The following is a 23,542-nucleotide window of genomic DNA, read 5'->3' on the forward strand; positions in this document are numbered from 1 at the left end:
CAATACAATATTAAAACTGTATTTCGACACCGGCATCCTTTATATCTGCTCCTTCTATCCTTACTGCTTATACAAGAAGACGATGATGTGTAGCTTATTAGTATGCCTATTTCGAAGACAAACGATTAATCATAAAATGGTTCACTAGTAATAAAGTTAAACTAAATACGGATAAAACCAATACAATTCCGTTTCAGACCCAGTGAAAAACAAATAGCAATACAATATTAAAACTGTATTTCGACACCGGCATCCTTTATTTCTGCTCCTTCTGTCCTTATTGCTTATACATACAAGAAGACGATGAGCTGTAGCTTATAAGAAGTAGGCCTATTTAGAAGACAAACGATTAATCAAATAAATGGTTCACTAGTAATAAAGTTAAACTAAATACGGATAAAACCGCTACAATTCCGTTTCAAACCTAGTAATAGCAATCAAATATTAAAATTGTATTTCGACACTCGCATCCAAAATAACGCAAAACTCTGGGGTAGGTCGTATTGTTGTTAGTATTTTGACTGGAAGGGCATGAAAGAACATAATTGAGCACCCACGTGCAATAATGGGGTAAGTATGAATATATTTCGTAACTACTTACCCCATTATTGTACGTGGGTGCTCAATTATACACTAATAATTATCTGTGGTGCCACAACCCTTGAAAGGCTCAGACAGACCAGCCGGTTGTTGGCCCTCACGTTCACATTTCGATAATAATTATACTTTACTGTAACAAAAAAACTGAAAGCGTGTTTTGTCATGTTTCACCCACGTTACAAGCTTGGAGGTAAAGGTTGTTTACTACAGATAGGGCCTACTTTCATTCTATATCTTATGGTAGAGTAAATAGTTTTGCAACGTGTAGAGACTGGAAAACAATTTAATAAAATCATCTGAATCATACTCGTTCATTTTATAGGCAATCTTGCAGGTCGCATTTAAAAGAACCTAGGAATATTAACATTTTCTTCAGTATATTTGCTAGGACTTCTTGTCATACTACATGACAATTTTGCTCATGTTATTCTTTTAAGCATTCCTTCTAGGAATAGCTCAAGTGTTTTAAATTTAGCGTACATAAGTTTAGATTAAGTTCCTAGCACGTATTTGACGAAATACTAGGTTTTTCCACTCCAGTTAACTGATTTATGCAAACGAAATTAAGACACCTAACGATTCTAATGTCAGTTATCACCACGCCCACTTTGTTTTGGGCTTATAAGTCAAGAGGAGTAGAAATACTCCTCTTGGCATAAGTTCATTACCGACGGTCGTTCAATTTTCTTCAAACATGGCGGCGCAATGACCACTCTATATCTTTCTCTTTCTAACTCGTTGGTACCGACCTGTGGTAATTTAACGAAAAATCTTTGTTTTGGGCTCCTCTACCATCCCTAGAAGTTTGAGTATGGTGTTTTGCAACACCTTGTATATTTAACCTAAGAACTTTGACATTTTTTTGGATTTGCAGCAACAAACAGCTAGAAAGAGTTCATTTTTTATAGAGTGGTTGTTGCACCGCCATAGTTGAAGAAAATTGAAAGCGCGTCCACCATTTAATAAGGCCCGAAACAAAGTGGGCGTGGTCAGTGATAAGCAAGACCGTTTTTAGGTCTGAAGAGTATTGAAGATGATCTTATGATAAGGGCAAAGACGTTTTATAGATCACACTGGGCACTATACAAGCGAAACTGGCCAGTCAATAGACTCTAGCTCGTTAACACCAATGTATACGCCAAAGGTCTGTTGATATTACCGATAGTGATTCTAACAACCATGGCTTCAATAAAAACGGAGAACAAGAATACCTCTGTGTGATCTGTGGTCACGAACAGCTTTATCACAGTCTAGTAGATACACCGTCACGAAGCTTGAGTTGTTGAGGGCACTAGGAACAATAGACTGTGCCGATACTATTTCGCATTGTCTGTGATGAGGCGATAGTAGCGACCCTAGTGGTTAGCAATTATCTATGGATGCATATTCCTTACGTGTTGAGCTTCGTGACCCTGTGGTATTATCTGTGGTGGGAAGTAAGGTGCTTTGTTTTGGTTGTGGGAGTGAAAATGTGTCCCTTTCGTTGTTTGTAAAATATATATATATATATATCGTACAATTATACTTCATTGTAGTTAGAACAGACATCTGAAGGATTAAGGTAAGAATAAAAGTATAAGATAAGTTTTGGTAATTCAATTTTAAAATCGCTTTTGTTATAATTTTGAGGTTAGAATTATGGTTTTTCAATGACGTTCGTAGCTGATTTCAAGGAATTTAGTATGTGTGTGTAGCCAGGACAATACTGTACATTGTTATAAATGTTTGTATTCTGATAATAAGTGAATCTTATGTAAGTACGGGCAACCTGCATAAATATCAGCGTGTCACTGCACTTGAATTCTTTAAAAGGCAAGATTGTATGTAAGAAGTTGTAGTTGACTAAACTTCATCACTCGCTTGACATTCACTTGTGCCGGCGCTGACCGTTTGGATTAGGTTAAGTTTGTCCGTGTAGGCATTTAGGTAATTGTACACATTTCCCGTTCAGCACATTTTTTAAGTGACGCAAGTGAATGTCAGTCACTTCCACAATCTGTTACGGTGTTAAAGCCCCTTTTACTTTTCGTTATCAGAATTTCGGCTTAAAATACAAATATTTGATATTTCATTCTTACCAATCTACGTTAATAATAAGTGCATAATTTGTGGTATTTCTGTGCAAGAGTGCTACCAAGGGTAGGCATATGATTTATTCATCTATTTGGCTTCTAGTTGAGTCATACATTTTATTCACCTATTTGGCTTCTAGTTGAATCATACATACTGATAACAAACGAAAAATTGAGGGGCGATTCTCTGTAGTGAATAGTGAAAGATTGCAACTTGTTCCCACTGGTGGAATGAGTAATTGTTGAACACTTGTCGGAAAGCTTTGCAAAAAAAAATTGACCAAAGTCACTTTCATAAAATAGTGGAATGAATAAGATTGACAAATAAGCCAAGAAATGAAACTGCTCTCTTTTCTGCGACATGATAACAATAGGCCAAATAAAGGACACACTGTAATTATTGTCAGTTGAGGTTTACTAGAAGACTGTTTTCTGTGACCGTTTTTGGGATAAGATTTCTGACAAGTTGCTTGTGCCAGTAAAATACATTTGGAAAAAAAAAAAATTGAAAGATTTTCATTTAATTTCGTATTTTTGTAAGTAATCCTATTTTGCATTAAGTACATCATCCAAATGGTTAAGCTTCTTGTTCTGTTTATTAATTTTTGGGTAAAAATACAGAATCCGAGGTGACACAGGGAAAGTACAATGCTCTCCCTTTATTCTCTTATTTTTTTAAGGAAAAATACAATTTTTAATTTTTGGATCAGAGAAAATACTAGTTTTTATTCGCTGATTATATTTTTATCACGTCTTGTTTCCATAGTTACTTTAGAGAAAGAATGACATATAACTTAGGCCCTACTTGTATATATAATGCCTCGGATTCTGCACTTCAATTTTTGTTCTGTGGGCCAGATCAAAACCTTTCATGGACCACCTCTTGCATATAAGTTAACAGCAGCCTTATACTACTGTAGGCCTATATGTGATCAATTTTCTGTAGACAGTTACTTTCTTTTTTTTTTTCTGTGATAGAGTGAAATTCGAGACATGTTAACCACTTGTCAGCCTTGGTAGTGTAGTCGGTATAGCGCTGGCCTTCTGTGCTCGAGGTTGCGGATTCGATCCCGGCCCATGTCGATGGCATTTAAGTGTGCTTAAATGCGACAGGCTCATGTCAGTAGATTTACTGGCATGTAAAAGTACTCCTGCGGGAAAAAATTCTGGCACACTATAATTGTATATAACCTCTGCAGTTGCGAGCATTGTGTGTGTGTGTGTGTGTGTGTATCTATAGTCCCGTCGCTCTAATTTCCGGCAGCCAATCACGTTGCAGGTCGGCTACGTTTAAATGTGTGCATCTTGTGATTCGCTGATGAAGATGTTAAGCATTTCCTAAGGCTGGATAAATACTTAGTAAAATCGCCCGCCATTTTGGCTCTTTCGTTGGTGTTTGCAGAAAGCACACAAGGACGTTATTTGCCGCACAATTATTTGCTCAATTACAGTGCGTTTGATTTATTATCATAGGAGCTACGACATGATAATGTTTAACGACGTGGCAAATAGATCCCTCGTCTGGTAGCTTGGCAAGGAAAGAACAAAAATGGCGAACGATACTACCTACCTAGACTTTATAGAGCCTTGACTTCCAAAGACGTAAGCAAAGAGGAGGAGTCACGCCGGGAATAACAGCGTCGCGACTATAATGCTCTGGATTTAACAATGAAGTCATCATCCTTCTTGCATCCCATTATTTTGATGGAAGGTCCACAAATGTCCTAAGAGTTTCACAATTAGCCAGGTGCTCCATCTCCATGTCCTCTTCTCTGGTGCACAGTAAGCATTTAGGTGAATTCAGTACTCCAATACGATGGAGGTGTTTACTGAGGCAATCATGACCAGTAATCAATCTAAACATGGCCACGGCAGATTTTCGAGGCAGATCAGGAATTAGTTTTGGATCTTTGAATGATTCTTTCCATTTTGAATTTTGATGTTTTGCCTGTTCGCTGTTACTTATTCTTTTTATGACTCGCTTTATTGATTCATATGGGAACTTGAAATTTGTTTTTAAGTTGATTTTAGTTCCTTTCTTTGCTAACATATCTGCTTTCTCGTTACCGTTCAGTCCACAGTGGGCCGGGATCCATTGGAAGACCACTTTTTTATTTAGCATCTGAATTTGTTGCGAGCATTGTTAAATAAACCATAATTTGAATTTTTTGTTAACCACTTTCACATTACTGAATGAATCATACCTGCTGTTGTCTATGTATCTGTAGCAGCCAGTTTTATTGAAGATACTCTCGTTCGAGGACCTTATGATTTGGTCATGAAGTGGTAAACAGTCATATTTGTTCTTTAGGAAATTGTCATGATAGAGAAAAAAGAAGAAACAAGTTCCCCGTCGAGCAGTAATGCGAATAGTACCGACTCTGCAACCAGCTTGGCTCATTCTCATCAATTATTGCAGTTAACAACACATCAGGTGAGTAGAGGCTTAAGTTATTTATGTCTCCAGATTTATTACACTTTGTGATTTTTGCCATATCATTGCTTAATGTACAAATGCATGTAAATCTCAGAATTTTCGAAATTGAGTTTTTGGTAACTTACCATTGAATTCGTCAAAGAGATGTGCATATACCTGCAAAGTTTCGTAAACCACATTTTAATATTATTCGCGGGAAAGTAAAACTTTCAATACCACATAAGCCCAAAATTAATGGTGACGAAAAACAGTTTTTTTCAATCTCCTGTAAAATTTTGATTTTGTGGGATACGAGCAGGTGCACCTTAAGTGACGATATTTTAGTAATTTTAATTGTTAGATATTGGTGACAATTGAATTTGAAAGGAACTTGCTTATACCACAATGGATATATTAATATTCTTAGTAGATATCAATAATTGCAATCATACTTTATGCTTTTGTGTGTGTGTGTGTGTGTGTGTGTGTGTGTGTGCGTGTGCGCGCGCGCGCGCGCGCAATTTGTCACTACCGGAGAAGCATTGAACGAAATCCTTGAGTAATTTGTTGCTTATTACTAGATCCCGGAAGTTCAGGCATTTATTTTGGCAAAAAAAAAAAGGCACTTTAAATGTGAGAAATAAGTAGGCAGTAAAAATGAAAAAAATGGGCAAAATAAGATGAACCTTTTTTATATTGAAAATTTTGATTTTTAGTTTTATTGATCATTATAACAGTATTAACACTCAAAACTCAACACTTTACTTTTCATTGTTGTCTTGGTTGCACATAATCACTAGATATTTCTTTTAAGTTCTCTACATTCATACTTCGTCTTCTGTAAAATAAAATAAATACTGAAATCTTGAAATGGCGAAGAAATAAGGATATACTCCATGATCACACAGTTAGACTCAGTAATACATCATTCTGAGGTAAAGAAGCTATACTAACCAAGGCATACTCTTCTGTTTTTCCACAGAGGGAAGAATGTATCATATTTGAGCTATTTCTTATTCATATACTGTACTGCTCTTGGATCTAAGGTTCTTGTAAAAATTGTCCATAGTAAGTTGTAAACTAATGACTGTCAAATTAATATATCAATATAAATGATCAGAGTATCAATGCATTTCCAAACATGAGACATCTTGAGTTTTATCACTGGTTCTGTATCGTCATCTAAATTCTCTTTCTCTTCTAATCACATCTCCTTTATCGTCACCTCTAACTTGTGAGCACCTGGTAACCTAGGTTCACATTCAACTAATCAATCCTGAATATTGTTTCACATAATTAAGAAAAATCCGGGCCCAGAATATTACACTAATTATATTCGCTACTTAAAGAAAAAGACAAGGCGCGCATTTAGCAAACGTAAACGAAGCCATGAGCATTGGGAAAAATATGTCGAATTAATTAAGAAACTTGAATGTGAAAAAAGGTTAGCTCAGGAAAATTTTCTAAAAACTATTTTAAAAGAAGATGAAAGTAACAATTGGAGACAGTTTTATAATTATGTACGCAGGAGAAAAGGAAAAAACGAAGGAGTAGTGCTTTTACGAAATCAGAACGGAGAAAGTATAACTGATGACAAAGAAAAGGCCGACTTATTAAATTCCTATTTCATTTCGGTTTTCAATAATAATAATAATAATAATCCCGCTGATAGGAGTGCTTGTGTCACAGACCATGAATGTGAACCAAATTCGACTTTCAAAATAACTTCCAAAGGGGTTAGAGAGAGAATAACGAAATTAAAAAATCGGAAGTCTCGAGGACCAGATAGTATTGCTACAGAGATTCTTAAATTAGGTTCCGAGGCCATAATTCCATACTTAATGCGTATATTTCATGTTTCCATAAACAATGCAGCTATTCCATGTGACTGGAAATCAGCTATAGTGGTACCCATACATAAAGGTGGAAATAAATTAGATGTCGGAAACTACAGACCGATTAGCCTTACATCTGTCGTATGTAAAGTCATGGAGCATTTGATATCGGATTACATTCGTCATATTCTAAATGCGAAAGACTGGTTTTACAACCGCCAGCATGGTTTTAGGGAAGGCTTCTCATGTGATAGTCAAATTACGTCACTGGTTCAGGATCTAGCTGAAGAGGTAGATAGAGGCGGAAGAATTGATGCAGTTGTGATTGATTTTTCGAAAGCATTTGATTTGGTGCCACATGACATATTAATAGATAAGTTAAGTAGACTAGGAATAGATAAAAGAGTGGTGCTATGGATCCAAGAATTCTTAAACGGTAGAACCCAGAGAGTTAGAGTAGGTCATGAAATATCGGAAATTGGAAATATAAGTTCAGGGGTGCCACAGGGCAGCGTTCTGGGTCCATTACTCTTTATAATATACGTAAATGACCTATGCCAGAATATTACATCAAATATGAGGCTATTTGCAGACGACTGCATTATCTATAGAAAGATTAGAAATAATTCAGTTGTAGATGCTATTCAAACAGACTTGAATAAAATTTATAACTGGGCGTTAATGCATAGGATGAAAATAAATGGTTCTAAAAGTAAATCTATAACATTTTGTAAAACCCGAGAGGAAACTAGTCTTAATTACGAATTCAGTGGTGTTGTAATTCCGCAAGAACAATGTTGTAAATACCTAGGAGTGTATTTAAACTCCAAACTTTCTTGGGGAGAGCATGTTGATAATGTTATGGGTAAAGCATGGAGGGCACTTCACTTTATTATGAGAATCTTGAGAAAGGCTAGCCCCAAATCGAGGGAAATAGCATATCTAACGTTAGTGCGACCGTTAATGGAATACGGAACTACATGTTGGGATCCCTATAGAATATACCAGATAAATTCCTTAGAAAGAATCCAGTATAGGGCAGCTAAATTTGTTAAAGGTAAAAGAGAAGATGGAAACGATACGATAAAAGAACTTAAATGGGAAACTTTGGAAAACAGACGTAGGAAAACTAGAATAACATCATTGTATAGAGCACATCTAGGTCAGAAAGCATGGATAGACATAACGGCTCGGTTAGAAAAGCCAACGTACTATGGTAGGAACGATCATGATTTTAAAATCAAATGTAGGAAACAGAAAACGGATGTAGGTAAATTCTCATTTTTAAATGAACTATAAATGATTGGAATGACCTACCTGCAGCGGTCTTTGAGGGCTGTCCTTCCTTAAGGAGATTCAAGAATAATTTAAAAAGTTGTATATAAAGTGAAAATTAAAATTAAGGTGACATTCAACATTTAATTTTTTTAAGGTGACATGTATTTATCTAGGCTGACGAGTTTACTTCCTTGGTTTGAATTGTAAATTATTTAAAACTAGCGTGTAAGAGGGCCTTAGACTAGAAATGTTTAGTTTAAATGTAGTTCTGTTTATAAGTATGCATAAGGATGTAATTATTTGACTTATTTGAACTGTTGTATCAGTGAAGCGAGGTGAGTCAGTGAAGTTATGGTTTTACAGTGCAGTGAACAGTTCCGATCAGTGATAATTTATAGCGTCAATGAAATGTGTTCTATAGTGTCAGTGAAATGTGTTACAGAGTGTCAGTGAAATGTGTGCTAAAGTGTCAGTGAAATGCGTCATAGTGCCACTACAGGGAATGAGATGAGAGTAGAGTGAAAGACTATTGAAACTTATGTAGGACCTATAGATAATTATGTAGGTTGTATTGTAAAATGAGGTATTTTATTTTATGTTTTATTATTATTGTGTTAAATTGTATTATGTATTATTATTGTATTGTGTGTAAAATTGTATATGTGTTGTAAAATTGTATTGTATATTGTAAATTTTATTATGTATTGGTTATCATTTTATTGTGTATTGTTAATATTGTATATACCACTGCCACCGGGTGCTTGCCCACTTGCAATGTAAATAAATACATACATACATTACGTGTTTTAAATTCAACAGATTCCACTAAATTTTTTATCCATGTTTCCTAAATCTGTTAAATAAAAATCACTTGAATTGAGGATAGACTGTTATTGAAATTGGTCCTCTAATACGAACTTAATTATGTTTTCTCTTTCACAGAATCCTCTGAGTGAATGGAATGTGAATAAAAAAACCTAGAAGGAATGAAATAGAACTTAATGGTTTTCTTAGTTCATTTGTTTTGAATTTAGAATACTTCTTAAACTAAATTTAGTTTATGTATATTACATATTTTGTATTAAGAGTTATTATAGCCTAATTTTTTTGCTAATGTTATGTACAATTTTTGTTAGGTACAGACAAAGCTCCGTGAGTCATTTGCAAGACTGACAGAAACTTTGCAGTCTCGAGAAAAGCAGTTACTGCGACAGATTGAAGTTCTTCATAGCCAACAGATAGCATTGTTGCAGTCACAGCTGTCTCATCCTACCAGCTGCAATGGGTGAGTTCTTTTCAGTAGTAATGTCTGTTCATAAAAGAATGATTAGATGATATGAATTTAAGATGTTCACAGTCTTCTCGCAGTATGATTGTAGTACATGAGTTGTCGCAAAATATACGAGCCTATTAATATTCCGAGTAGAGAACATCCAGTATTATGAGAGGATCACCTACCTTTCTTTGCTATCCACGGTTTTATAGTGGTCACTGTACTTGTTTCTAAACCCAAGTATTATGAGTTCAAATTTGATCATGGTGGATGGGTTTTTAAGTGGAAAATTAAAGTGTTCACCTATGTAATAAGTTTACTGCATACTTACTCACTTACTTACTTACTGGCTTTTAAGGAACCCGGAGGTTCATTGCCACCCTCACATAAGCCCGCCATTGGTCCCTATCCTGAGCAAGATTAATCCATTCTCTACCATCATATCCCACCTCCCTCAAATCCATTTTAATATTATCTTCCCATCTATGTCTCAGCCTCCCTAAAGGTCTTTTTTCCTCCGGCCTCCCAACTAACACTCTATATGCATTTTTGGATTTGCCCATACATGCTACATGCCCTGCCCATCTCAGATGTCTGGATTTAATGTTCCTAATTATGTCAGGTGAAGAATACAATGCGTGCAGTTCTATATTGTGTAACTTCATCCATTCTCCTGTAACTTTATCCCTCTTAGCCCCAAATATTTTCCTAAGCACCTTATTCTCAAACACCCTTAACCTATGTTCCTCTCTCAAAGTGAGAGTCCAAGTTTCACAACCATAAAGAACAACTGCTAATATAACTGTTTTATAAATTCTAACTTTCAGATTTTTTGACAGCAGACTAGATGATAAAAGCTTCTCAACCGAATAATTACAGGCATTTCCCATATTTATTCTGTGTTTAATTTCCTCCCGAGTGTCATTTATATTTGTTATTGTTGCTCCAAGATATTTCAACTTCTCCACCTCTTCAAAAGATAAACTTCCAATTTTTATATTTCCATTTCGTACAATATTCTGATCACGAGACATAATCATATACTTTGTCTTTTCGGGATTTACTTCCAAACCTATCTCTTTACTTGCTTCCAGTAAAATTCCCGTGTTTTCCCTAATCGTTTGTGGATTTTCTCCTAACATATTCACGTCATCCGCATAGACAAGCAGCTGATGTAACCCGTTCAATTCCAAACCCTCTCTGTTATCCTGCAAGTAGAAAAAACCCTTTGTTGATTAATAATGACGGACAAAGCCAAATGTCCTGGTCTATGGTAGCTACGATTTCAATCATATTCAACTAGCATAGTATTAGTACTGTTGTTGTTTTGTATACAGCACACAGCTCCATGCAAAGTTGTCGCATCTTGCTATCGAAAATGATTGTTGATACCAAGATACATGAAATCCTACCTGTAATAAAGTAGAATAGACAAATGGTAATGTGATTAAATTAATAACCTTGTTACATTTTCATAATGAAGGATAATAATTATCTTAATGTTGTCTACCATCTGTTATCTTCTTCTGCCTCTAATTTTTCTCTCATTCACCATTTCTTCCAGTGTGTCCTTCAGTAGGCAGTTTCTTCTTAGGCAGTGGCCCAGCCAATTCCTTTTTCTCTTCCTGACCATTTTGAACATTATTCTTTCTTCATCCACTCTTTCTAGGACAGCTTCATTTCTTATTCTGTCTGTTCATTTCAGATGCTCCATTCTTCTCCATATCCACATTTCAAATGCTTCTAGTGACTTCACTATCCTTTTCCTTAGTTTTTTTTTCAAAGTTCTGCAGAAAATGCTTTTTCTATTAAGACTATACTTCCATATCTTACAATGTTAAATTCCTCAATTTTAGGTGCATTGTTCTCAGAAGTTATAAAAGATACAAATGTAGAAAAAAATAGGGCATATGTGACATACCTTTATGTATAGAATTGGCTAAATAAATTTAAAACTCCACTAAGTGGTTCGCAAAAAAAAATTTTTCATTGATAACATTTTTTGCATTAAGAATTACTACAAATTATTTTTTTATTTTTGCTGAAGATAGAAATAATTTTCATTTTTTAACCTAGTGTGTAAAATGCCATCACATTGATATTATGTATTAATTTCAGCCTTCTGGGTACAATACTTTCTGAGAAAAGTGTACCAATGTCACAGAAATAAGAAAGTGCAGAAAAATGGTGTCAGAGTTTCCATATCTTGCAGTGTTAAATTCTCCAATTTTGGGAACACTTTTCTCAGAAGTGATAAAAGATACAAATATAGGAAAAACAGGACATATGTAACATACTTTTATGTATAGAATCGGCTAAATAAATTTAAAATTCCACTAAGTGGTTCGCAAAAAAAATTTTCATTGATAACATTTTTTGCATTAAGAATTATTGCAGTATTTTTGTTGAAGATAAGGCTAAAAGCTGACAATTTGAAGAAATAAAACCATATTATCATTTTAAACATATTAATCTACCGGGAAACGATAAAAACCAAAATTACATTATTTGTCAAAATTTGGTGTACAGACTCCCCTTCTTTGGCATTGCTATCCTCCTTTTGACTTCCTGGCAGCAGTTCATGTTACTGCTTATAGTACAACCCGAGTATTTGAAGCTGTCCACTTGCTCTACTGTCTCATTTAGAATTCGCAAGTTTTCCTTCTTTAGTTTTTTTCCAATAACCATGGTCTTCGTCTTGTTTGCATTTCTCTTCATCCCATACTGCTCACAGCTATTATTTAGTTAGTATCGTCACATCCTCTTCTGCTAATTAGCTGTATCATCAGCAAATTTTATGCACTTTCTCCTACTATCACTCCTTCCATGACATCTGGTATTATAATAGTGAAAATCAGTGGCAGGTAAAATCATATTAACAACACAATAGTGTTCTATTTAAAAGTGTAAGTCCATTTTAAGTTGCAATTGGATCCATCCAAAATAAGTGACCAGTTCAAATTTTTGTTTGATGAAAGGCATTAACAGCACTGTGATACGACATTTATGATCTCCTGACGATACATTGGCCATTTCTGTTCCTCTGTTTGCTGTATCACACCTACAGTAATTTCATCTGAATTTTTCATAATACATTCTGGCATATTTCAAAAGCAATCTTGAAGTTTCTGCCAGAAAGTGTTAAATGAAACTGATTTGTGTTACTAGAAAATATACATAGGTTGGATAAAAAGTAATGGCAACACTGCTGTCACGTGATGATGGTGCGTTCGAGAGCTGTCAGCTGTGTGGACATGAACAAGGACTGTTAGATGAGTTAGTGCAGCCAGCGGCAACAGTACTCCATCAATCTACTGCAGTGTGTAGAACGTTCACTTTCATAGGGATAGTGCGAGCGCCCTAAGACCATGCTTACAAAACTAGAGCAACGTTCCTGGATCAAAATTGAAATGGCACGAGGTCATAGTGCACAAGAATGTTTTCAGGGACTGCTTGAAGCATGTGGCGATGCAGTGTTGCCATATCGCACAGTTGCACGATGGGTTAAAGCGTTCCGGGAAGGCCTTGTTGCACCGGTACCAAAGGGAAGCTGACAACTTTCTTGGACGAATCGTCGCTATGGACGAAACCTGGACTCGCTCGTATGAACCAAACTTGAAATGCCAATCAAATGAATGGAAGCATCCTGGTTCTCCTCGTCCAAAGAAAGTGCGCCCTACACAAAGTGCTGTGAAGGAGATGTTCATTGTGGCGTATGACATTGATGGGGTAATACTGCACCACGCTGTACCTCCAAGGCAGACGGAAAACGCGGACTACTGGAACATCCACCGTACTCACCCGATATGATCCATGCGATTACGACCTTTTCACCAAAGTGAAAGAACCACTGCGAGGTACCCGGTACAATACCAGAGGTGAACTTATCCATGCTTTAGGGCGGTCAGTACGGAACGTCAACAAAGATGGACGCGCTGATAGTGTACGACGCCTTCCAAACATTTGGCAAAAGGTAATAAATAAGGGGGGCAACTATATAGAAGGTACGTAAATGTTGTACCCCTGTGAATAAAGCCATGTCAGAAATATCGAACTGTTGCCATTACTTTTTATCCAACCCATGTAATATGTTATGTTGTGTTTTAACATATATATTAACATCCCCCCTCACCCACAATATTTATATTCAAGTTAATACCTATATTTTTCACTGCTATAATATGTTACTGGTATTCTGGATTTTCTATGTTTTAGTGGTGATGTTATTAGGTTAATACCCCAAGTGGTTGTGGATATTAGCCAAGAGAAATCTTTATGTGAGAGCATTCAGTCCTTTGGTAAGGTTGATGTGGAAGGAGGAAATCTTATTGCAATTGAGGGAAATATGGCACCAATTTCCGTCCCATACAGGTAATAATAAAATTTAAGTTACATAATAAGTCTATAGCAGGTTAAGAAGGTGCAGCCAGAGAGACATGAAGGCATGAGAGTGAGATAGTCCAAAGTCACACTTTTAACAAAAATGTTTTTTGTGCGACTTTATTTCTTACACATATGAGGAAGCTACTATTAAAATTTTATAAAAATTACTTAACAAGTGACATAAGTATATGCCGAATAAATTATGATACTGCACCTAATGGCATTGGACTCTAAACCTTGAACACGCTCTCCTGTAAAATTTTGTCTGCGTGCTTACAACTATATCATTTCTCACCCCTTCATATATCTGTTGTAAATCATTGAACATTTAATGTTATTAATATATTAGAAGAATGGGTAAGTCGCTCAAAGTCAAGTACAGTAGAACCCTGTCTATCAGAACTAAAGGAGGTGGAGCCATTTTGAATAATATATATATATATTTTTTTGGTAACACATGGATACTGACTGTTTCAGTAATGAAAGGAAGACATTATAGTATTATTACGTGCAACAATGTAAATTAAAAGCATGTACTTTACATTGTTATTATTATTATTATTATTATCATTATTATTATTATTATTATTATTCCACCACTTAGATGTAGCTGACATATGCCGTATCTGTTTTTAAAACTATCTAACCAGCCAGAATTAGCACTGACATTTTTTCCATCTTCTCCTAACATCCTTGCAAAGAATTAGCTTTTTCTTGAGTTATAGGTCCGGATAATTCCTTTCGCACATTGGTGAGTAAACCAGAGAAATATGTTGGAATATAGGCTTTCATGGCCGGCGTTGATAGGATGCGTATTTTCCGGGTTAGAGGGCCGTGGTCTGTCGGTGTTACAACCAAACGTTTCGTCCAATACTCCGGTGGACATCTTCAGTGGCGAGGTACATGTGTGCGGAGAGATCTGCTGTGTGTATCAGGAACTGGCATTGATACTGGTAGCACGTCTATATTTAGGGTGTGGGGCTGTTGTTTGTCGTCGTCGCGGTCCGCACTAGTGGCTTCGGTGTTCTGATTTTTGCCATAGTGTCTAATTAAGGAAGAAGGACTCAAGGTCAACAAAGCTTGGTATCCGGCCCTCAGAAGCACACACATCAAACCCTTTCTCCGACAATTTAAGGAGGAAGGACTCAAGGGCAACAAAGCTTGGTATCCGGCCCTCAGAAGCACGCACGTCAAACCCTTTCTCCGACAATTTAAGGAGGAAGGACTCAAGGTCAACAAAGCTTGGTATCCGGCCCTCAGAAGCACGCACATCAAACCCTTTCTCCGACAATTTAAGGAGGAAGGACTCAAGGGCAACAAAGCTTGGTATCCAGCCCTCGGAAGCACACACATCAAACCCTTTCTCCGACAATTTAAGGAGGAAGGACTCAAGGGCAGCAAAGCTTGGTATCCGGCCCTCAGAAGCACAGACATCAAACCCTTTCTCCGACAATTTAAGGAGGAAGGACTCAAGGTCAACAAAGCTTGGTATCCGGCCCTCAGAAGCACGCACATCAAACCCTTTCTCCGACAATTTAAGGAGGAAGGACTCAAGGGCAACAAAGCTTGGTATCCGGCCCTCAGAAGCACGCACGTCAAACCCTTTCTCCGACAATTTAAGGAGGAAGGACTCAAGGTCAACAAAGCTTGGTATCCGGCCCTCAGAAGCACGCACATCAAACCCTTTCTCCGACAATTTAAGGAGGAAGGACTCAAGGGCAACAAAGCTTGGTATCCAGCCCTCGGAAGCACACACATCAAACCCTTTCTCCGACAATTTAAGGAGGAAGGACTCAAGGGCAGCAAAGCTTGGTATCCGGCCCTCAGAAGCACAGACATCAAACCCTTTCTCCGACAATTTAAGGAGGAAGGACTCAAGGTCAACAAAGCTTGGTATCCGGCCCTCAGAAGCACGCACATCAAACCCTTTCTCCGACAATTTAAGGAGGAAGGACTCAAGGGCAACAAAGCTTGGTATCCGGCCCTCAGAAGCACGCACGTCAAACCCTTTCTCCGACAATTTAAGGAGGAAGGACTCAAGGTCAACAAAGCTTGGTATCCGGCCCTCAGAAGCACGCACATCAAACCCTTTCTCCGACAATTTAAGGAGGAAGGACTCAAGGGCAACAAAGCTTGGTATCCAGCCCTCGGAAGCACACACATCAAACCCTTTCTCCGACAATTTAAGGAGGAAGGACTCAAGGGCAGCAAAGCTTGGTATCCGGCCCTCAGAAGCACAGGCATCAAACCCTTTCTCCGACAATTTAAGGAGGAAGGACTCAAGGGCAACAAAGCTTGGTATCCAGCCCTCGGAAGCACACACATCAAACCCTTTCTCCGACAATTTAAGGAGGAAGGACTCAAGGGCAGCAAAGCTTGGTATCCGGCCCTCAGAAGCACAGGCATCAAACCCTTTCTCCGACAATTTAAGGAGGAAGGACTCAAGGTCAACAAAGCTTCGTATCCGGCCTCAGAAGCACACACATCAAACCCTTTCTCCGACAATTAGACACTACGACAAACAATCAGAACACCGAAGCCACTGGTGCGGACCGTGGTGACAACGACAAGCAACAACAGCCCCACACCTTAAATATCGATGTGCTACCAGTCTCAATGCCAGTTCCTGATACACACAGCAGATCTATCCGCACACATGTACCACGCCACTGAAGATGTCCACCAGAGCAGTGGACGAAACGTTTGGTTGTAACACCGACAGACCACGGCCCTCTGGCACGGAAAATACGCATCCTATCAGAGAAATATGGTTTCGTTAACTCTTTCGAAGTGTTCTGTAGTCTGATGTATTATCTATATTATATGTTCTTTTCTGTATTATTATCATTATATAAATTTGTACTTGACCATGTTATAGCATCTTCCGATGCTTTTCAAATTTGAAATAAACATTTGTCTAATTCGGAAAAAAAAAAATGTGATCCCTTGCAATTCTGCTTTGAACAATTTTACTATATTATGATCTTAGTATTTGCTACAAAATGTAAATGTAAAACTACTTTAATTTTAAGATGGGTTTAACTAAAATTTTCCTGAAACCGCCATTGAATATATTATTTACAAACTTCAGTACTATATTTGTATATTTCGAGAAGTCCAAGCATTTCAAGACACCAAAGTATTTTATAATGCTACAAAACCATTCTTAGTTTATTTATTAACTAATAAATCAAATGTTGACTATTATAACTTGAATTGCTTAGTTTTGTGTGACTTTCAGAGTTGAAGACTATCAGGATGCAAAAGAAGACCATGTATGCCTGTATAAACCTCTCTCAAATCACTCAACACCTCAGCAGCAAGTTGTTCGATTTAGCTTTGCTCCTCGTCTGAAAGATTGTAGAGAAATACAGCAAACAAAATTGGATGGATCAGGACTTAGCCTCGATACTGACTCTGCTGAAACACAGTATGAAAATGTGAGTTGCCAGTTCATAATCATTTGGTGCATCCTATTAAAACACACCAGTAAAGCTGATAATACCAAGATACAGTAAAATTCAAGCAGAATCTCATTCTATGAAGTATTCATAATACTTAGAGAATTTTGAAGGAGATTAATGCATTGTTGACAGAGGATTTCTAAATTATCTATTCTGGGAAGCCAGAAAATGTTTAAATGCAAAGCGTGAAAAATACAATATTTTTCTAACATCGCCACAATTCCTGCATGACTCAGTTTGTTTTTATCAAATTCCTTGCATAATAATTAAATTACGTACTTCAAACATGCGACAAATCTAAGACATGACTAGGATATATGATTGTTATACTGGTATGGCAGCCTAAAATGAAAGAATGCATTCCCTTAACTGACATAATGAGAAAAATACAAGATTTTAAAGAATACTAAATTCATTGTATGGAGTCATACATATTCTTTGTAGCAGAAAACATTATCTGCAAAGAACAGAATCCATCTTCCATTTGTTATGTAGATAACTAAATTTGGGCGAAAGTACCAATGTTACAACAAAATTATATTCTCTAAGAATATAATTCCTTCCTGAATGATACACAGTCGCAAAAGAAACAAAAAAAATTCACAAATATAAAAGAAATTGTACTTGTAGACCTGTTAAATTTTCAGATATTATATAACTGCTTTTCAAACATCATTATAAATTTAAATTTTGTGTGCATAAAGACAAAGAACTGTATTCAATGGAAAAAATATAGTGGAATACCTAATGAGTAAGGCATGTGCATAAATATATTGTAAAACATTAACAGTTATGCCCTTTTCGTATGAAAGTCATAACATGAATCCTAATTATGCAATTCATTTGAAATTTATAAGATTATTGAACTATAATAAATACCACATGCATATTAGTTTTTTTTATTTGTAAAATTTTGAATTTAGTGTTGCAAAAATAATAAATTTTTTCTTCATATAATACCCTGTAAATAAAAATGTAAGTAATGCATTATCATCATTGTAGTTCCAAATGCTCAGCAGTATGTAATGAATAACTCCTAAAAAAATGATAGCACTGGAATTTATAGTTTTTTAGAAAATGCTTTAGATTCTGCAAAAAAAAAAATATATATATATATTCGAGAGAAATGCTCTGAAATGTCAACAAAAGGGGCGTGGTGGCAGGTGCAGAGTTTAACATTTAAACGTTTTTAATATACTTCCAGGCTTCTACAAATATAAAATTTATACACAATGTAAATTGCACTACATATGTAGATTAAGAAAAACATATTTCCAAAACATCGATTTTTGACGCAAAATTCATGACATCTCCCATTAAACATCTGTAAATACTATGTGTAAATTTCTGTTGCCAAATGAACTTTTCTCAAAAAAATTATTGAATGATTATAGGCAGTTCACTGTTCGAAATGCATCGGTATACCACCCTACTTGGCTTCCGAAAGCCCCTTCATCAACTGGCAACTATGTTAAAATCCTTATCTTGTAATAGTGTACATACGGGCTATTCCATCTCAAATCGACCAAAATATAGAGAAAATTGACCTTGCAATTTTTAAATATAATCAAACTTTTTCTGTCCGTTGACAACAATAATGCTTTGTGCAAAGTTTGAGGCATCAGAACTTCATAGTGTTTAAATTTAAAATATTTTAATTTATCGTATTTTCATAAAATTAGCAACTTTAAACTGTTGTGGCTCCGAAACCCTTTCACCCAATGATCAAAATCATGGTTTATTTTGATGCTGAAAAGTTAAAGTTTATATTGACATGTAAACAGCTTTTCTTACTTTTTATGAAAATGGAGAAATTTAGATTTTTCTTAATTAAGTCACCTTTGCCCACGAAAAAATATTTTTAAAATATATGGTTAGATTCCGCATTGAAAGTACAAATAAACACGTATTTTTTTACTGGTGCAACATTAATAAGAAAGTATTGAAAAATCAAATAAAGAAAATAAATAGTACGCGAGTGAGCTAACCAGCTGACTGTGAGGCGGGAGCTAGCCTAGGCAAGCAAGGCCAGGAGACATAAACACGTGATGTTTCGTCTAGTAGCGCATAGTTGGGCTAACTTTATCACAGGTTTTCATAAACACAGGAGTAAAATGACGTCCAGCACTTGCTTATCTTCATCTCTTGGCCAGTATGAGCGGTACTGCGCCGTTCAAGTCTAGGCGTGTGAAAATAATTTATTTAATACCCGCGAAACTTATTGCCATGACACTAAGCAAACAATGCCGAATTCCTCTTAATAATGCAAGGTTTTTTCTCAATATTTTTTTACATTTTTACAAATGGGCAAACAGCCTAAAAGTAAGTAAAATCAGATTATCTGTCTCTCTGTATACAATAAAAATAAGGATTACTTCTTATCATAACATATCAAATGTCAGCTTCAAAATGAGCTCTCGTTTAATGTTCTGCAATAAATGGTTCCAGAGTTCTGAGTGCTGAAAGAGGCTTGTTTTTATAAAATACGCTAAATTTGTCGCTCAATAGTACGAAAACCATTTGACTTTCGATAGTATATTTTTTGAAAATGCACTCCCTTCAGCACCTTGTATAAGTAGGGAAAAAATTAGAGTATAAAAAAAATGCGAGGTTTTTTACTGATCGATTTCATATGGAATAGCCCATACGTACTTGATACATCGATAAATAATTCATTGTAAACAGTGCTCTTAAATATATGTAATACTCTATGTAGTAGTAAATCTACTCATTACTAACATGTGCTACTTGCATTTTATTGCAGCATCAATCAGTGTCTGAAACTCAAGAGCCTGCAAACGACAGTTTAATTGGCAACAGAGAGAAGCCGTCACAAGTTCAGCAATGGTTACAAGAAATAATGGTGGAAACAGAGATAGAACCGTCCATAGGGGAGCAAGAAAAGAACTTCACATCTGTCGGTGGTTGTGAAGAACTCGTGGACTAGATTCACACAACCAACGAATTAGCTCCAATATTATATAATTGGATATAATTTTGATGCTCATAAGGTGTATTTTACTACATTTTATTGGATTAGTTTGCTAAAAGTATTAATATTTTCTAACGGGTATGTCAGAGGCTGATTTTTGAGAGCATTTGTGTTTATAATATTATGATATTTTATAAGTTAGAGATAATTTATTTATAATATTTATTGTCATTCTGTAGAATATTTCTTCAATATCTATGTGAAGGTTGAATAATAAAATAAGGTAAAGAACGCTGACCTACAGAACTTTTTTCTGAAAGTTCCTTCTCTCTCTTTTTTTTAAGTAAACTTTATTGCACATAAATAAATACATTATAGTTATGATTAACTGAAACGGAATAGTACATTATGCAACGAGCCTCTAATGGTAGTAATTAAGACGCGAGTATGTTTGTTTGTGAAACTCGCTTGCGCTCATTTCATAATTTTCATACAAGTATCTTAATTACCATTATAGGCAAGTTTCATACGACTTTTTATGCTCGACCATATTTCTAACTTGAAATTACTCATAAGTATTCATGTTATGGTTATCTAAGTGAAGAGCGGAACTGACCTAAATTGTGAGATGTGCGCAGACGCGAAAGTATTGATTTTTTTTTCCGAGGGACGAATATCATTGACCTTGATATAATCTAGAGAATAACATGAACATTAATATTGATATAACCTGGAAATTGATTTAGAACTGAAAAACGAGATGACAAATTGAATTTATTTGAATATTATTTACAATTAACGCTAATTATTATAGTAACAGAACATAACCTTCTACGAAAATATTGGATTTCCAGCCTCCGTGACGTTTCGCTAATTGTCTTTCGATTGCATATCCGAGAATAATCGATACTTGCGGTTTTATAATGGTACAATCACAGTCTAATAGATACAGTCACGCAACTCATACGTATAAAATATGCCAACATTTGACAGCTGGCGCGACAGTAGCCCTCTAGCGGCAGGCAAGTTAACAGTGTGCACACGACATATGACAACACATCAGAAAACGGGTTTTGTGTAATTTATTTTATATTTTTATGCTATACAGTAAGTGTATATGGTTCTTATTAATTTTACTTCAGAATCCTAGAAGAATTTCACACGCAGTTAATCTACAAGTTTCAGAAGCTAGGAATAAACGTAATTCTTTCTGCTCCTTACAACTGAATCATGGCCCTGATCACGTACTGTATCATGGTTTGAAATAATATAATTGTTTGTACGTGGACGGTTAATTCAATTCATTCCTAAATATATTTATGAACCATTGGAACTCTATATTTCCTGTGAGAAGAGTCAAAATTGTAGGGCATATCTCGCTGGGTACATCGCGTGGTGAACTCCTCTCCCTATTTCCTGAGAAATTAACTATTTTCTATACCGCAAATTGGGGTAAACTCGGCCGCTGATGTAAACTTAAAAATAGAAAAGAGGAAGATTTAAACCTTAATTTTACAGACACTGATTTATGAAGTTAATTATTTTTCCATTTTTTATTATTATTATTTTGTGTCGAAAAATAGTGCTGATATTATGGTTTAAATTTTTATGCAAAGTTTACCGCATTTTACATTACATTTCCAGTTTTCACACATAAGCTTAATTTTAACTTACCCTACATATATAATACGTAATTTACATGCACTTACTGTTAATATGACGTAGGTGGGAACAAATAAATACACAATTTTGTTGAAAAAATTGTAACTTCAATTAACTCAGAAAATGTAGGCCTAATTTTATTTTCAGAGCAGAAGTGGTGTAAGTCAAAAATGGGTAATGAGGGTTAAAGTAAACATTCTGTAAAATACAGCGCAAAGTAGCAATTAATATTGAATTTATTTAAACTATTAGTAGTCAGTGAATATCACGAAGGATATTTTAATTGCTACTTTGCGCTGTATTTTACAGAATTTTTACTTTAAACCTCATTACCTTATACCACTTCTGCTCTGAACGGCTCAAATAATCACTGGGAATGTAAAATCAACACCATTAACAGTTAACAGTCATGCAAATTATTACAGAAAAGATTGCTTTTTATATTAAATTTAAAAAGGCTCTTTTATTTCTTGAGAACCTAATACGTCTGCCACATTAATCAACACCAACAGATCAGAAATTTATCGACACAGTCTGGATTTATTCAAGAAGTGAATATTTTGCAAAAGGATTATAATACGCCATGAATTCTTGAAAAATTAACATCATAATCCCTACTTGAAGCAACATAACATTCAACTTTTGAAAAATATAAAGAAAAAAACACGAATACAAAAATTATGAAATTACTTGCATTAAAAACTGTAGATACATTATCCAAAATCGGAATAGTTACACATGATCTCTGCAAAACAATAATATACTGTAAGAGGTATTTACTTTGTTTTTATTTAAACTCTCCTTCCTGACATACAAATAGGTAACTGATGACTAATAAATGTTTTATAGAACACAATACGTAGGCTACCTACAGCGTGGATTATAGGTTATGACTGAGTTATGATTTTCTCTTGGTCTTTAGGGAATCTGAAGAACGACAAATTCGGAGATTTAAACTTGTTGTTACTGCAATTTTCGTCATTGCACACATTGTCTTTATTCCGACGCATGATTAAAACGTTATTATAACATCTCGCATACCTTTAAAGCACGTGCTGGCTGTTTTAACCCTATGACCAGTGCCTTGCCTGCCGCTTGAGCGCTAGTGTCGTGAATGTTGGCAAAAAAAGTGTTGAAGTTGCGCGACTGTATATATTAGACTGTGGTACAATGGTGATTTCTCATTGGCTGAACAACTGAACTATAGGCCTAATGAATAGGTGTACTTTAATGAGGTGCATTAAAGGGCTACTACCAGGTGTATAATTACTACATTTCGGCATGGTCGAGCATAAAAAAGGAAGAAAATAACTTGACACTTTTTTATGGGTATTGTCCACTGGCAATCCCTAAAGAACTCTATACATCTCATATCATTATACCATTTTCTTTTGAGTCTCATATGGATTGGATCTTGCAGTGGATTAGTGACATGTTAGTCTTCAATGTCTTAACATGTCATCATATTGTTTACTATACGAATTAATTTTTTATATTCAATTGTCGTATGTCGTCATATGCTCTGATATCCGTCTTTATTACGGAAATCACATTCTTTAACACGTTTATAAAGAAAGGAATATGGAAAGGTGATTATTTACTTCAAGCGCTTGCAATGGATGGAGCT

The 23,542-nt window shown here is 35.6% G+C and overlaps 2 protein-coding genes across 4 annotated transcripts in view; one reads left to right on the forward strand and one right to left on the reverse strand.

Annotated features, from left to right (window-relative positions):
* Nucleotides 1-1,933, reverse strand: part of LOC138707755 (uncharacterized) — a 46,557-nt gene extending 44,624 nt beyond the window's left edge. The window contains exon 1 of the mRNA XM_069837702.1: nt 1,812-1,933. The gene's annotated coding sequence lies outside the window, so the exon portion shown is untranslated. The remainder of the gene's footprint in view (nt 1-1,811) is intronic.
* On the forward strand, nt 1,596-20,550 carry LOC138707789 (uncharacterized). 3 transcript variants are annotated; one of them, XM_069837732.1, is made up of 6 exons: nt 1,596-2,161; nt 4,984-5,106; nt 9,338-9,486; nt 13,705-13,845; nt 17,099-17,297; nt 20,086-20,550. In XM_069837732.1, the coding sequence occupies exons 2-6, from the start codon at nt 4,993-4,995 to the stop codon at nt 20,266-20,268; spliced, it is 786 nt and encodes a 261-aa protein (XP_069693833.1). In that variant the 5' UTR covers nt 1,596-2,161; nt 4,984-4,992; the 3' UTR covers nt 20,269-20,550. The 3 variants fall into 3 exon arrangements, with proteins under 3 accessions (XP_069693833.1, XP_069693818.1, XP_069693825.1); XM_069837717.1 differs by having other exon boundaries at nt 1,605-2,161; nt 13,690-13,845; XM_069837724.1 differs by lacking the exon at nt 1,596-2,161 and adding an exon at nt 2,263-2,353 and having other exon boundaries at nt 13,690-13,845.
* The last annotated feature ends 2,992 nt before the right edge of the window (nt 20,551-23,542 follow it).

This window comes from Periplaneta americana, chromosome 1 (genome assembly GCF_040183065.1).
Source record: "Periplaneta americana isolate PAMFEO1 chromosome 1, P.americana_PAMFEO1_priV1, whole genome shotgun sequence".
NCBI classification, from domain to species: Eukaryota; Metazoa; Arthropoda; class Insecta; order Blattodea; family Blattidae; genus Periplaneta; species Periplaneta americana.